The sequence below is a fragment of the Podarcis cretensis genome (genome assembly GCF_951804945.1).
Source record: "Podarcis cretensis genome assembly, chromosome: 1".
In the NCBI taxonomy this organism is placed as follows: domain Eukaryota; kingdom Metazoa; phylum Chordata; class Lepidosauria; order Squamata; family Lacertidae; genus Podarcis; species Podarcis cretensis.
In genome coordinates this window covers 35,587,394-35,602,621 of record NC_137170.1, presented here as the reverse complement: position 1 = coordinate 35,602,621, position 15,228 = coordinate 35,587,394, and the positions used below count along the sequence as shown (strand labels likewise).

At 41.8% G+C, this 15,228-nt stretch overlaps 1 protein-coding gene across 2 annotated transcripts in view; it reads right to left on the bottom strand.

The window, feature by feature from the left end:
• Nucleotides 1–560: 560 nt before the first annotated feature.
• EGLN3 (egl-9 family hypoxia inducible factor 3) overlaps nt 561–15,228 on the bottom strand; it is a 40,717-nt gene continuing 26,049 nt past the window's right edge. For both annotated transcript variants that reach the window (XM_079955202.1, XM_079955203.1), the window contains exons 2-5: nt 11,815–11,934; nt 8,532–8,668; nt 6,081–6,154; nt 561–4,315 (exon numbers count right to left, since the gene is read on the bottom strand). In XM_079955202.1, the coding sequence (XP_079811328.1) occupies nt 4,278–4,315; nt 6,081–6,154; nt 8,532–8,668; nt 11,815–11,934 (369 nt within the window). In that variant the 3' untranslated portion in view covers nt 561–4,277. The remainder of the gene's footprint in view (nt 4,316–6,080; nt 6,155–8,531; nt 8,669–11,814; nt 11,935–15,228) is intronic.

The following is a 15,228-nucleotide window of genomic DNA, read 5'->3' as shown; positions in this document are numbered from 1 at the left end:
TTTTGAGACTACAATTCCCATCATCCCTGATCACTGGTCCTGCTGGCTAGGGATCATGGGAGTTGTAGGCCAAAAGTATCTAGAGGGCCGAGGCTGAAGAAGCCTGGACTAGAATGATCCTCATAGTTCCCTCTAATCCTACAAGTCTGTGATTCTGTGAAGTGGAGTTTGTATTTTTATTTTGGAACGAAGGAGACGTGTAGTTGAATTGCAGAATGGAAGGAGCCAGAGCCTGATAATGTGTTGGAAAGAATTAATAATGGCAAGATGGGACCAGCGGCAGACCTTGGGGTCTCAAATTCCAGCGGCACCCTGTGCAACATTAAAAACTGGGACACACACACACACACACACACACACACACACTCCGGCCTCTCGCCTTCCATTCTACATCATTGTTGCAGCCCCCTATTGACTCAGCGCCCAAGTCCAGCCACAACGATTCATGATAGACTTCACACGCTGATAAAATCTGCAGCATTATAAACCAAGGTATGCTCCCAGATTTTCGGTAGAAAATAAGAATATATGGAAATGAATTATTGAGTCAGTACAGAGTATGATGGTATGACCCAGTGTTTATTGACTCCTGAAACATTTTTTCCACATTTTTCTTTTTTAAATTAACATGAACACAAAATGTGGGGAGAACAGCAAAATACCACAGAATGTTTCAGTAATCGGCCCACCTGCCAGCAACGATGACCAGCATGTAGCCTGGCAAAAAGTATGTCCAAAATGCACTCCCAGAGATTGTTGGGGAGTGAGTCACAGGTGTAAAAAGTGAAAACCAGAGAGAGAGAGATTTGCCAGCAAATGGATACTGTACAATTTTCATGCAAGCAAAATTAGGAATCAATTATTATGAAAATACCAAAAATTACCTAATCAGTGGGTATGGAACAAAACATTCGTACGAGATGCAAATTAAAGACTACACTTTCTGGACTCTCCACCCCACTCCCCTGAAGTTGCTACCTCGTAGGAGCAAAGGAAACTCTGGAGGAATATGAGATTACCACAAGTCTTTCAGCACAGGAAGTCTACAAATGGGCATCCAGGTTTAAAATACAAATAGCCTACTCATAGGAATAGTTCTTTTGTTTTTTTAAGAAAGTTGGCATTTTTGCCCAATGTTTATTCCACAGCAAACACAATTGCTTTGAACAGCAACTTTTCCTGGTGTGTTTGATGTGCAAAGGAAACAGATTTGGAAAGGTAATTATTGGGCTGCATGCTTTTAATTGAGTCAACCATTAGACTAATCAATGAAGGTTGGAATCCTGTGCTCTTAATGGTGCACACACCATGTATTCATATAAGGAGTATTATGCTGTCACTCCACGCAATGCTGAATTGCAGTATTTGACCTCAGGTAAGAGCATCTGAGGTGAAACTCAAATGTCTAGTAATCATACTTCATTATTACTAAAGGCACTGGAATTATTTCACACCCCTTCCAGTTCCCTCTGTCCAATTGACGCCGTTTGGTTGAGATACCAGCAGTGAATATTTCACTCATATAAAACTCAACCATCAATACTTTTTAGCTTGATCCAATTATTTCATTGATCTGCTGCCACCATTTCTTAATAGACCACTTAGACTGTTTGCTGAAACAGAATTCAGAACCATTCAAAACAGTTCACCCATTTTTGTAATAATCTGAAAAGTATCCAAAATTTTGCATAAATATAACATCACTAAAACATTCAAATACTTAACCACGCTTACAAGCATAGTTCTGAGTATTCCTGCATTTTCAAGTTTTTAGATGCTTAGGAGTTAAGAAAGATGAGCACGCAGACTGTTACTTATCTATGAGTGGTGAGGACAATACGATAATCTTTATTTGTCATTGTCCCATACAGAACAACGAAACTGACAGTAGCTTTATAAAAGTGTGTGGTAATATAGTTCTTTTTCAACTGATGTGAGCTATTTATGTTATCTGTGAGGGGGGAGGTTTTATCACTCACTAGCACAGATGGGATGAATCAGCTTCTACGCTTTATCTATTGAAGTCTAATTTGAGCTGATCAATTCTTTCTGAAATTAAGCAGGCTCTTTGTGTTGAAGTCACACAGCAATCCCACCAAAATGCGTAAAACCATCTTGATCACACAGGAACCTGAGGACATGGACTCATTCAGAAGCATCTTAAAATTCAGACTTCAAATATGGCAGCAAGAGAGTCCTTTTTCCCCTTAAAGAAACAACTATTAATTTGCTACAAAACATATTGCCTTTACATGCTGTGTTGTTAAGTGGCTTAATATTTATCACACACACACAGGTATGTGCTAAGACTAAGCAATGCTTAAATATTAGTCTTGTTCATGGGCTTTAGTTCTGGGAGAGCATTGTGCTTGTCTGGGAATATGATAATGGTCATTCCTTATTTAAATGTATAAAGAGTAATAGCACAAAATGAAAACACTGAAGAAAATGTTGGTTTGTATGAACAAGAAAAAAGCAAACTGCCTGTGTCAATTAAGTTTGTGGAAATATATGGAACATGGAAGAAAATATATACATATGGAAGAACAAAGCAAGGTTCACATCACTGCTATAGGTATCAATGAAATGAGTGAATTTATACTCATGTGTTGTTTGTGTTACATACTTTGGTGAAAACAATTTGATTTTGAGGGAAATAACCATTGTATTGCTCCCATACTACGCATGATCTATGGTAAGTGCTGAATGTCTAGGTTTCTGTTACTGAGAATAAAAAAGTTTCCTTTTCTCTCTCCTTAAAAAGAGTGAAACTAGGGTAAGAAAACTTGTGCTTGGTAATTACTAATCCTGCCTCAGCACAATTCATGGCTCAAATGCAGGAAGGAAATATTTTCCTGCAGTAATGTAAAACCTGGGACCAAGTAATTTCTCCCCACACAAATCACAACATACCCTGAAATAAAAATACACAAACATCTGACCTGCAGTGGGGATATGACTTGGCACCACAGAGACTATGAACCTTAGTCCAAAACGTTTTTATAGCATGTCTGCCTACAAGGTAATGTGCTATGATATTGCGTAGGTACAGACAGTATCATACGTCCCATCTGACACTTTTTGCTGGCACAACAAATTTTAGGATTGAGCTGTAAAGGTTGAAGTATCGAACACACTTCCTCATAGACTCACAAACGACAGAGATTAGGTTTGAGATTCAATTGTACAATCCGAGCTCCATTAATGTTAGAGGAGAAATTAAATCAGAGATGTAAAGTGACTCAGGATGGCATTCTGTATCTGACCACAGCTATCCTGCCATGCAATTGCCAGGTCAAAAAAAACCCAGACAGAGTTCCATTTCCATCATTCAAATTGTGGCAGTTGGAAGATCAGTTTTAAAAGAATAAAAATAAAGCTTGACTAGGTGAATTCTTGGCATATATGCATTCAGTTTATCATCAACTTTTTTTTTATTTAAAAAAGGTTTACAAATTTGGGTAGGAGGTGGCTGCTTCGTAAAATGTGTATAGACAGATCATTCATACTTCAGAAAAAGAAGAGGGGGAAAAAGGAAACAGTGGACAGCTGCTCAACTGCTTCCACCTCTGTCCTGGGGCTCTAAAAGGCAGAGAAATGGAACGCTGCTGCTGCTGCTGCTTGGCTTTAGCAACATGAATAAAATCCAGGCAATTTTATGGGAAGTGGGAGGCTTATCCTTTTAGGGGGGATTAACTATATAGGCTGGTGAAGCCAATAGCCTGTGCAGCAAAGTGACAAGGCGGCCCATCAAAGGCCCCACGTTGAACATAATGAAGTTGGCTCCTGACAGACGTGTACTGTAGTTCCGTTTTGCATCCCTGGTTGCTTCTGTTGCTGCCCAGATGCAGTCTGCCAGAGAGGGATCCTTCCCATTGAACTAGAAAAACGTACATAAAGTGCAAATCAAGACTCAGGTTTCCCCAACAGTTTCGAATGCTTAGGATCTTTATTACCAGTATTGCCAACTTGGTCTTGTCATTGGCACCAGGCTTGGCGATATTCTTCACTTTCTAAAAAACAACACCTGGTGGCGTTCTTCACTTAAAAGGCAGGTAGAAAAGAGGGGTGCTTTATGCCAAATGGATGTGGTAGGAAGCTGCCAGGAGTACCATCACTGTAATACGCAAATGCTAGACAGTGCCCAAAAAATTAGTGCATTTCTGCAAGAAGAGAGTCCAGTAATCACCGGAAACAGACCACATCTTTGGATCTTATTGCTTGCAAAACAGTCCCGTAATCATTATTAAAAGGAATTACGCTGGGTATCCCTCTGTTCAGTCTTCGTTGAGAACTGCTTCTGTCTTCCCTGCATCTACAATGAAAGACCAAATATATGATTAAATGCCAGAATACATGTTGCAGGCAGGCCAACACAGTACTCATACTGAATATCTGAGTTTATATATCCTTCCTAGAGAAAATGGCAACATTCTTACTGTTCGGGTTTGTAGTAGCAGGAATCTGAACCCAGAATTTCGTGGTCTTAACTACACCACCACATGCTTGAAAACCAAACCCTGGTCTTGCTGCTTATCACAACTGTACTATTTTTTTTTTTTTAAAAAAAAGATCTCTCAAATGCTAAATCAGCAATGAGAACACAAGAAATCCGAGTAGGTTGAAACTAAATGTTTTGGGGAACGTATGGTTGCCCCTCTCTGCATCTCTTTCCTACCTTCACAACAAATGTTTCATTCTAAGATGATTTGTGATGTGATGTCATTGCGGTTCAAATTTTCCCACCCACCCTCCACATCATTGGCACAATGAGATCACATCATCCAGAACAGCAGCAGCAGCAGCAGCAGCAGCAGCTACACTTCCCTTATCTTGGTCTGGTTCCCGCATCATATCAAGCCATATTTTAAAACAAACTATGGTTTATAGCAGGGGTCAGCAAACTTTTTCAGCAGGGGGCCAGTCCACTGTCCCTCAGATCTTGTGGGGGGGCTGGACTATATTTATTTGGAGGGGGGACGAACGAATTCCTATGCCCCACAAATAACCCAGAGATGCATTTTAAATAAAAGCACACCTTCTACTCATGTAAAAACACCAGGCAGCCCCACAAATAACCCAGAGATGCATTTAAAATAAAAGGGTACATTCTACTCATGTAAAAACAGGCTGATTCCTGGACTGTCCGTGGACCAGATTTAGAAGGCAATTGGGCCAGATCCGGCCCCTGGGCCTTAGTTTGCCTACCCATGGTTTAAAGCAGTGTTTCCCAACCTTGGGCCTCCAGCTGTTTTTGGACTACAATTCCCATCATCCCTTGTCACTGGTCTTGCTAGTCAGGGATGATGGGAGTTGTAGTTCAAAAACAGCTGGAGGCCCAAGGTTGGGAAACACTGGTTTAAAGTGAAGGAGTGGGATCCTGGTGCACCTTGCTCAAACATACCAGAGTCATTCCTTCCCATACTCCTGCTTCTGCTTTGCTAGAGAAGAAACAAACCAGAGTTTGGTTGGTGTCATCTGAACTTGACTCGTGGGTTGTTTCATCCAAACAAACCACAAGTGGTAACCAAGGTTTCTTGGCTTTCCACTCATGGTTTGTTTGAAGGAAACAAACCAACAACCCCCAGTTCAGGCAACATGAGAAGCCAAACTCTGTGTGGTTTAGCTGTGGCAGCAGGAATAAGGCATGAGCCAGATGCTGCTTGCTCACACTAAACCATAGTTTGTTCTAAATTATGGACTGGTGTGACGTGTGAACTGGGCCATTACATATTTTGAAGCTCACTTATAAACAACTTATATTATCTGATTTAAAGTCCAGTGGCCAATCAAGGGAAAGTCGAAGATTGTGAGCAAACTGCTCATTCTGAAGATGCAACAGTTTCAGAGGCGCTTCTGCATGGGGGATAAATACTCTGACTGCATTGCCCAAATTGTGGAATGCAGACAGGCTGCTGCATACTATACAGTACATCTTCTGGCAGAAACCTATTTTCACATATGAATTGAATTCCTGGATCAGGCCTAAGGTGAGTTCCATGTAATTAATTCTAGGGAGCTTGTAATATCACAATATGATGGGTGGCAGATTTGATGATGTCGTAAATAAATGAACATACCAACTAAATTCCTGAATTTCTTTTTGGCTTCTGCTCTTTCTTCAGCATCAAAATACCACACAGTCATGGCATACCTGTAAAGGAGAGGAAATCGATTTAAGTCTCTAAATGCTACCCTGAGAGAAGAGAAAACTACACTTTTCTCTCATATAAATAATAATAATAATAATACAGAAACAGTGATTCACTTCAATGTTAGAAATATATTAATAAGCAGCCAAATTGGTCTGTAGGTGACAGTCTAGGCATGCACATCACAACTCTGTTCATTTGCATGCAAGGCACACAGATATAAATAGGCAGACAAATACAGCTGTTTTTTATGCCTTCATCTCCATCCGGTTATAGACACATCTAGAGAGTAACACAGCATACAACAGGTAACCTAAGTTGTCTCGAAGTTCTTTATGGCAATATTATGAAATATGAAAATAATGGACTATAGCTACCTAGTACACTGTCTAAAGCAAATATCATCAGGTGTCACTAACGTAAAAATGCCATCAGAAAGAACCACATGAGCAAAAATATTTTACACATGCCCAGATCAGTGAGCAATCATGGCAGCAGCAGCATAAACAGTGGCAAAGGGATGTGGGAAATAAAGGTGGCAGGCAAAGGTTCAAGTCAACAGGAGCTTCAGACAACTAACTGCAGCCACTTCACCCCTCCTTTTGCACAAGTGATGAAATGAGCCAGGGACCACAGCTAGCCATAGTTTCCTTTTACGTCGGAATCAGGAAACTATGGTTGATAGCTTCCAAACAAGCTAGAATATGAAGTCATATGGTCTAAAGTTGGCTTCCAAATCCTGGCTTGTATGAAAACTATTAACCAGAGTTTCCTGGTTTGGGCAGAACCAGAAACTACAGCAAATTGTGGCTCTTGGTTGGTTGGTTGGTTGGTTGGTTGGTTGGTTTGCTTGCTTGCTTGCGCAAAGTGGGGAACAAAACAGGTGTATGCAGGTGCCTGAAGTTTGTGCTTATTTTGGCTCATTAAACTTAGGTCTAAATCCTCCAAGCCAGGATTTACATGGAAAGCCACTGTCAACAAAGTATTTGCTATATACCTCAACCTTTATGGGGCTGTTTTGAAATAAGGGCTTGCTTACATGCACCAGACCTAGGTGGGTTAGAAAAATCTGCCAGCTGGAGGTTCTTTTTTGAACAGGGTTGGACAACATGTTCAGCATCCAGAAGCACAATAGGAATCATATGTTGAGCCAAGAGGTCAACATTAATTTGCATAGTGCTTTAAACAAAACCATGCATATGCAAATCACCATCATTCAGGGCTTTTATTTACTCTAAATGTGAAAAATCATTAAGTCATTTCCTCACAATCATAAAATATGGCATTAGAAGAAGCTATGGTGAAAAATAAAGATAATGAATCAAAACTGTGTTTATGATGGTTCATAGGCAGTTTCTTGATGGTTTTTAAATAACTCATAGTATAATCCCATTTTAATCTATTTTGATTTTGGGTTTCTGGTGAATTTTGTTCTTTTTAAAAATTTATGTTGCTTTTGATTTGATGGTCTTATGTTTTATGTTGTATTTAAGTTGTTTATACACTTATTTACTGTATGCCACCCAGAGAATTGGGATTGTAGAGTGACATACAAATGCTCTTAGTAATAAACAAGCAAACAAATGATACAGATTTTTGTCCCTGCTAATTTCTTCAGCAAAATTCAGCTTTAATAGCTAAGCCTGGGCAACTTTCAACAGAATATTAAAATACAATAGTCTATTAAACATTAAAAGCTTCCCTAAACAGGGCTGCCTTCAGATGTCTTCTAACATCTCAGTGTTGCACTAAGGCATTGTTGCATTAGGGCAAGCATTTTGGCTTGCCAGATGGAATGATTCCTCTTCTCCTCCTTGCCTGAGCCCATCTGCAGGTGGGGGGGGGGGAGAGAAGGGGGGAAGCCCTGTTGTGCAAGAGGAAGTCCTTATCAGGGCTTCCTCTAATGACTCAGATGAACCCATTTACTATTTATTACTTGAATAACAATGTTTCTCTAGGTGATGTGCAAAAGAATACACAATTAAAACACTATTCAAAATAAACAAAACCAATAAAGCCCACTGAACCACAATTCAGTCATAAAATCAACGCAGTGGGGCAACCAATTCACCATCAACAGAGCACCCATCCAACAACTAAAACCAATCAGCTGCTGTCTATCTTGGGAGCAAGGACATAAAAATGCAAAATATCCATGGATGAAATCCACTGTCACATGAGCAAATGTTCTCTTTCTATTCCTCCTCTTCCACGTTGTGTCCAAATCTGCTCTGGAGGGTCCTCAATCCTCCAGGGCAGATTTGGGGAGCACACATGAAACAGGGAGAGGCAGAATTGAAGTCCATTCCACTCACAGATGCCACAACTGGGTATCATCTAATGGTTTTGTTTTTGTTTTTTAACTCACATCTTCTTTACCTTGTTGCATAGGAGGGTTGCACTTCATGTGGGTTCCTTCGATCTGACCAGAAAAAAAGTAATCTGTCGAACAGAGGTTCAACGTCTGCTACGTAGGACTTGCCTTCCGGGAATATTCGTAGAATTCCACCATGTAGCTTGAGAGAGAGAGAGAGAAAGGAAGAGGATTCATTTTTAAACTTAAGAAAATTTAAGGTATGGTTGTGAATCATAAGTGTTTGAGAAACAGAGGGGGAGATTCAATGCAAAGTAAAAGGAAAAATATTACTGGGAGGAGAAGCACCGTTAATGGGCTTAGGAATGATGACTGACTGTCAACAGGATAAATACAGAAGTATACCTCTGTTTAGGCACATGATAGAAAAGAAACAGCTTTATTTATTCTTTCTTTTTATAGAATGCTTGTCTTATCATTTGTGGTGTTGTTTGGTTTTCTTTTCTTTTCTTAAAAAAGGTTGCTGCTTCCTGGCGGGTTCATTGTAACTTGCAAGCGAGGTGTGATTCTTGAGAATATTTCAAAGTGTACACTTGCATATACGGTTGTTTCTCTTCGGATCCCACCCATCCCCATAAACTTCCGCGTGGGACACTGTTGTAAAAGTAAAATCTAGTTTGTTAAAAGTGCCAAGGAGGCTCCTACGACCCTCACAGAGCAACAATTCACAGAGTTCCCTGAGAAGAGAGATTGGTTGCAAAACCACTCTGATAACTGTAGCTCTCTGAGGCGAAGCAACATCTCCTAACAACTCTCAGCACCCTTAACAAAGTACAGTTCCCAGTTTTCTCCGGGGGGAGCCATGGCTGTTTGAAGTGATGTGACACGGCTTTAAATGCATCGCACAGATGGGGCAAGAGTTTCCTCACTGTTTTGTCTCTGGTACGCCAAACCTGGGGACTTTATTTACCCCACTCCCCTCTGTTTATTTATTGCTCTCAGGCTTGTTACTGGCACTTACACAGCAGCCCAACTGTAAGCCATGGGGCACACCCACAGGACTGTCACTTTGGTTGAGAGTTTTATTTCACAAGGAGTGTGGGAAGCATCAATGGAAACGGCAGGTACATTTTCCTCCTGGGAAATGCCAACACTTGGATGAAGAGTCTAACCACGCAGACATCAAAGCCGTCTCTGGTCCCACAATCTGCCAGCCAACCTGTGCTGCCTTAAGGCCTTTTAAAACCATGGTGGAGTTTGGAAGCATTTTCCAGTCGCCTCTGAGCTCCCAGAATAAGTCCAGGTTGACACATTTCAATAGGGGATTGCAGCCAATTATAGCTCCTGATATGCGATACTTGTGTTTGCCACTTGTAGACACTTTTGTGTATACTTAAAAAAAAACATTTTAGGGAATTGGTCCTAATAATATGGCAGCTTGCAAGTTATAATGAGTCCCCCAGGAGGTAGCAACTCATTTCACTCGCTCGGGCAATTTATATACTACTTATTTTAAACTAAAATCTAAGCAGAAAAGAGTTCTAAGAAAATGTAGTCCGGGTTCTTCTTTTCCCTGCTCAGAGGGTTTGGGATCTTACTGGCTTGGTTTGCACATCAATGTTTTACCACGATCGCACCTTTATGATCTATTTCACTCCTTGAAGCCACGAATGCCTGGCTTTGTGTTATGTCCGAATCAGGGATCATGGCTTGTTTTGTTCCCAAGAAACCACAATCAGTAGCTGAGTTTGTTCTTGGATTAGTGAGCTGGAGTTTTGCAGCAAACAAACCACAATCCCCAGTTCAGCTGCAAAACTAAGCCAGGGATTGTGCTTTGCTTCTTCCCGGGACAAGAGAATAGAAGTCAGCAATGTTTTACCACGATGTGCAAGCTGGGCCATTCTGTCAATATTTCCTTGTCAGTCACGAGGGCTGGGCACTGCTATTGACTGTAGAAGACATTTTTTTTCCAGATTCAGGGCTTTGAAAATTGATGTTTTTGACAGATCCTAAGGGAACGCGGGTGGCGCTGTGGGTAAAAGCCTCAGCGCCTAGGGCTTGCCGATCGAAAGGTCGGCAGTTTGAATCCCCGCGGCGGGGTGCGCTCCCGCTGCTCGGTCCCAGCGCCTGCCAACCTAGCAGTTCGAAAGCACCCCCGGGTGCAAGTAGATAAATAGGGACCGCTTACCAGCGGGAAGGTAAACAGCGTTTCTGTGTGCGGCTCTGGCTCGCCAGAGCAGCGAGGTCATGGTGGCCACGTGACCCGGAAGTGTCTCCGGACAGCGCTGGCCCCCGGCCTCTTGAGTGAGATGGGCGCACAACCCCAGAGTCTGTCAAGACTGGCCCGTACGGGCAGGGGTACCTTTACCTTTACCTTTAAGGGAACAATGCCAACTCATTTCTCTTCAGGTACATCATGGCAAACTGCTTCCAAGCCCTGAACAGGTATGTTAGCAAATACACTGCTATTTATGAGGTTTAGGCTAAGGCACGGGAGGGCGAGGTTTACCCAATAATGAAAAAATACAAGTTTGCACAACCTCCTTCTGCATAACGCAAGACCAAAAAAAAAATCCCTCATAAGCACAATTGTTCCTTTAGCATTCTTTAAAGGTTGTTTCATGGGAGGGAGGGAAAGTTCAAAGGATGAGAGGACTACAAACTATCCTGTGATTCTTTATGTAATCTGCTTCAGCTGCCAAAAGCACATTTGTTTCTTTGCGGTGTTGTTTTGTTTTCATCAGGCTAAAACCTTCATTATCCATCTCTATAAACCCTCAGCCCAGAACCTCCAAATAACTACTTGCCTTCCAAAAATTGTGTGTCAAATGGAAATAAAAATAATGCAACAAGGAAATGAATTTTAGTTTTCCCTGTGCTCACTGTAAACAGTGGTTATGTATCCAGTAACAAAATGGTGTTATGGTTCAGTTGCTTCCCAACCTAGTGCCCTCCTGGTGTTTTTGACTACAACTCCCATTAGGTGTGCCAGATGAGGCTGAGAGCAGTTGTCATCTGAAACATCTGGATGTGCTAAATTGGGGAAGTCTGGCTTAGGCCAGGAGTGGATGGCAGGGGAAGCATCACAGCTGGCATCACCTCATGGCAATGGTGGCACTGCCACATTCTGGGGTGGGGTGGAGCAGTGCATCAGCGATGTCAGAGCACTTAAGTTGCACCACAGAATCCACCTGGCAACAAAAATGCTGTCCACAGCACTGCCCATCTCACCTGCTACTCCTGGCTGAAGACATTCTACACAGTTCAATACAGTGTTAAAGAGTAAGAAAGCAGTACAATGCAGAAGGCAAACTTTGAGGGCCTCTCAAAATATCACTGTCTTCTTACCTTCGAATCCCAGTTCTTGTTCAGGTAGTAAATACAGGTGATACAGCGCCCATCGCCATTGGGATTGTCTACATGACGCACATAGCCAGTTCCATTTCCAGGGTAGCAGGCTACCATTGCCTAAGCGATGAAATGCAAAGAGAATGAACATTGGTTAGATTTTTCTTCATGGATGTTTTATTGTTTGTTTTTTGAAGAAAATACTTAAAATGCATAAACAGCAAACATCAATAGAGCACTCTCCATAAAACTGTTGAGAGGAACATATACCCCACCCTGGGAATCAATGATAATTGACACAGAAGCAAGCAAAGCGCGTAACACAAACTGAAATCAAGAGGATACCAAACTGAGATGAGAAAACCAATATGAACGAGATAAAATGGCAATAAGGGGATAATGTAGAAGAGAAATGGATAAAATATTTGCAGATACCAATAGAATTAAGTGCAGATTTTTTAAATTAAAAAATGAATAAACAACCCCCCCCCAAATAATGTTTCCGCTTTTTTCTTAAACTTTCTATTTACTCTTTTTTGCCATGACCCAAACAACAATGCCAAGCTTTTCACCCACTGATCACAGACTGATTTCTGTAGGTGCTAACAAGATTATTTGCACACACCCCATTCTCCTGTAAAATCAAGGCTCTTAAGAAGCAATGCTCCTGGATGAAGAATGTGAAACTCATTCTCATTTCAACTGATTTGTTAATAATTTTAAGCTGGAGATTAGAAGCAGGTGAAACTGAGGAATAGTCAATCAAGTGCCGGCAGAGACCTTAAAAATACATTTTAAAAATTCTGCAGAAATTAGTGTAGGAATGGTTGCCCCAATGCTGCACATGTACACCCACCCCACCCAAAATTCGAGCAAGCACCATGTAAGCACAGGTTGTTGGTGTATGGTCACTTTCTAGTCCATTCTGGTGCTACAGTGCTAGGGTTCAAGGGGCCAAAGTAGACATGCCATGAAAATGCTTGTACTGACAGCGGCAACTACCTTTCCATCACCGCCAAAATTGTGATGCATTTAAAGGAGAGCAAGAGGAGGGAAGTGGCATGAAGGGGCAATGTGCAGCAGAAGCCTATCATGCATACAGTTTTTCTTACTCACATTAGAACATAATAAAGAGTCCTGCTGGACCAGGCCAAGGACCAATCTGGTCTAGCTTCCTGTTCTCACAGTGGCTAACTAGATGCCTATGGGAAGCCCAAAAGCAGGACTCATGTCCAACAGTACTCTCCCCACTTGAAATTCCCAGCAATTCAGAGGCAGGTTGCCTCCAAAGTAGAGGTAGAATGCAACCCTCAAGGCTAGTAACTGCCAATAGCTCTATCCTCCAAAAATTACTCCAAAGCTGCTTTTACTGGGGATAACAGAAACTAGAGGGTTTAGTATATATATTTCTGTGTTAATGTCAAGTTCTCAGCCCTAAGTTATTCAAGTGATTTTCAAACGACACAATCCACTAGGAAGTTCTCCTGAACAAATCCCATTGAAATGAATGGCAGGTGTGCAGAAGCACTTGCATAGTTCACTTTCATTTTACTGGGACTTTCCAAGGAGAACTTTTAAGTTGAGAGTACAGGACTGAGAGTTGGCCAGGTGTGGATAACAACAGGCCATGTTTTCTTGTGAGGAAACAGGCTTGAATGGTGATGCTCTAAAGATTATCTCCATTTTCATTATCTGCCCCCAAGTTTGGCATATGTCCCTTATCCGAAGAAGCGTTTCTAAATGCTTCCCCACAGCCACTTATTACAGGTACCTTAATCACATACTGTTCTCTCATATACTCTCATTTTCTTTTAAAGTGCTCAAGTGATACAGTATCCTTTTTTCAGGATGCTTTATATCTAAACGCCTTGAAGGGAGCAAAACTCCACAGCCTGAGGTTGCTCTTGGCTCTTTTGCTGAGCTTTCCAAATCTATCAGACTGCACTGACATGGTCTATGTGTCTGCTATCTGAGGCTGAGCTGCAGAACTGGCCAAAACATACTGTATTACACTTCTTGTTCTGAATATTTTTAATACACCGTTAGTCCTCATTTTGCTTAGTTTACCAGACCAACAAAGTTGAAACACCCACCATAAAGCGCAACTGAAGACAACAAGGGAGAATGCATGTTGCGTTCCAGGTGGGCAGGAAAAGGAGGTTCTTCACAGCACGTACTCATTCAGTCTGCTTTTACAACTGGAACAATATCGGAGGCCGGAGGCTGTCATTCCTGATTATCTTAATTACCACCACTTGCTGGAGGCCAAGTGTCTCCTAATCTGGAGAGGCAGGTGTCCATAGTTACAAGGGGAAATTCTCACCTCACCTCTCTGTGGGGGAATGGGCACCACCGCTCACCTGGAAGCCACTGGGTCGGAGGCAGGTGGTGCCACAACCTGGTGAGGAAGCTTTGAAGTAAGATGCAATGGGAGTAACCATAGCTCAGTGGAAGAGTGCATGCACTGCATGAAGGTGCTCCCAGGTTCTATAGTTTTGCTCTATTCTGCGTCAGTCAGACCACACCTGGAATACAGTGTCCAGTTCAGGGTGCTGCCATTTAAGAAGGATATTGACTAGCTGGAATGTGTGCAGAGGAGGGCAACCAAGATGATCAAGGGTCTGGAAACCTAGCCATATGAGGAACGGCTGATGGAAATGGGAACTGAGGGGAGACAGGATAGGCATCTTCAAATATCTTAAGAGCTACTATATGGAAGGTTGAGCAAGCTTGTTTTCTCCAGCTACAGAGTGTAGGACTTGAACTAATGGCTTCAAGTTACAAGAATGAAGATTCGGACTAAACATCAGGAAGAGCTTTCTGACAGTAAGAGCTGTTCGACAGTGGAACAGACTCCCGCGAGAGGCAGTGGACTCTCCTTCCTTGGAGGTTTTTAAGCAGAGGTTGGATGGCCATATGTCATGGATGCTTTAGTTGAGATTCCTGCATTGCAGGGGATTGGACTAGTTGACCCTTGGTACACTTTCAAACTCTACGATTCTATGATATGCCTTGCATCTGCAGTTAAAAGACGGAGGTGGCAGGTGATGTGAAAGACCTTTGCCTGAGCCTCTAAAGGGCCACTGCCAGTCAGCATAGGTAAAACTGAGCTAGTATACAATTAACCTGACCTGGCATAAGGCAACTTGTTATGTATTCTCTATCTTCTTCAAACACATGATATTTCCATCTAAACCATTACCCCAAATGTTCTCTCACCAGATAATATAGATTTGTAGATTGGAGGACTTGATTGTCAGTAGTTTGGTAACAGGTTAAAAACATAAATAAATAAATCCCGCCCATATGGCTGGGTTTCCCCAGCCACTCTGGGCGACTTCCAACAAAATATTAAAATACAGTAATACATCAAATATTAAAAGCTGTCTTACCCAGTGGTTTTCATCTGCTTGT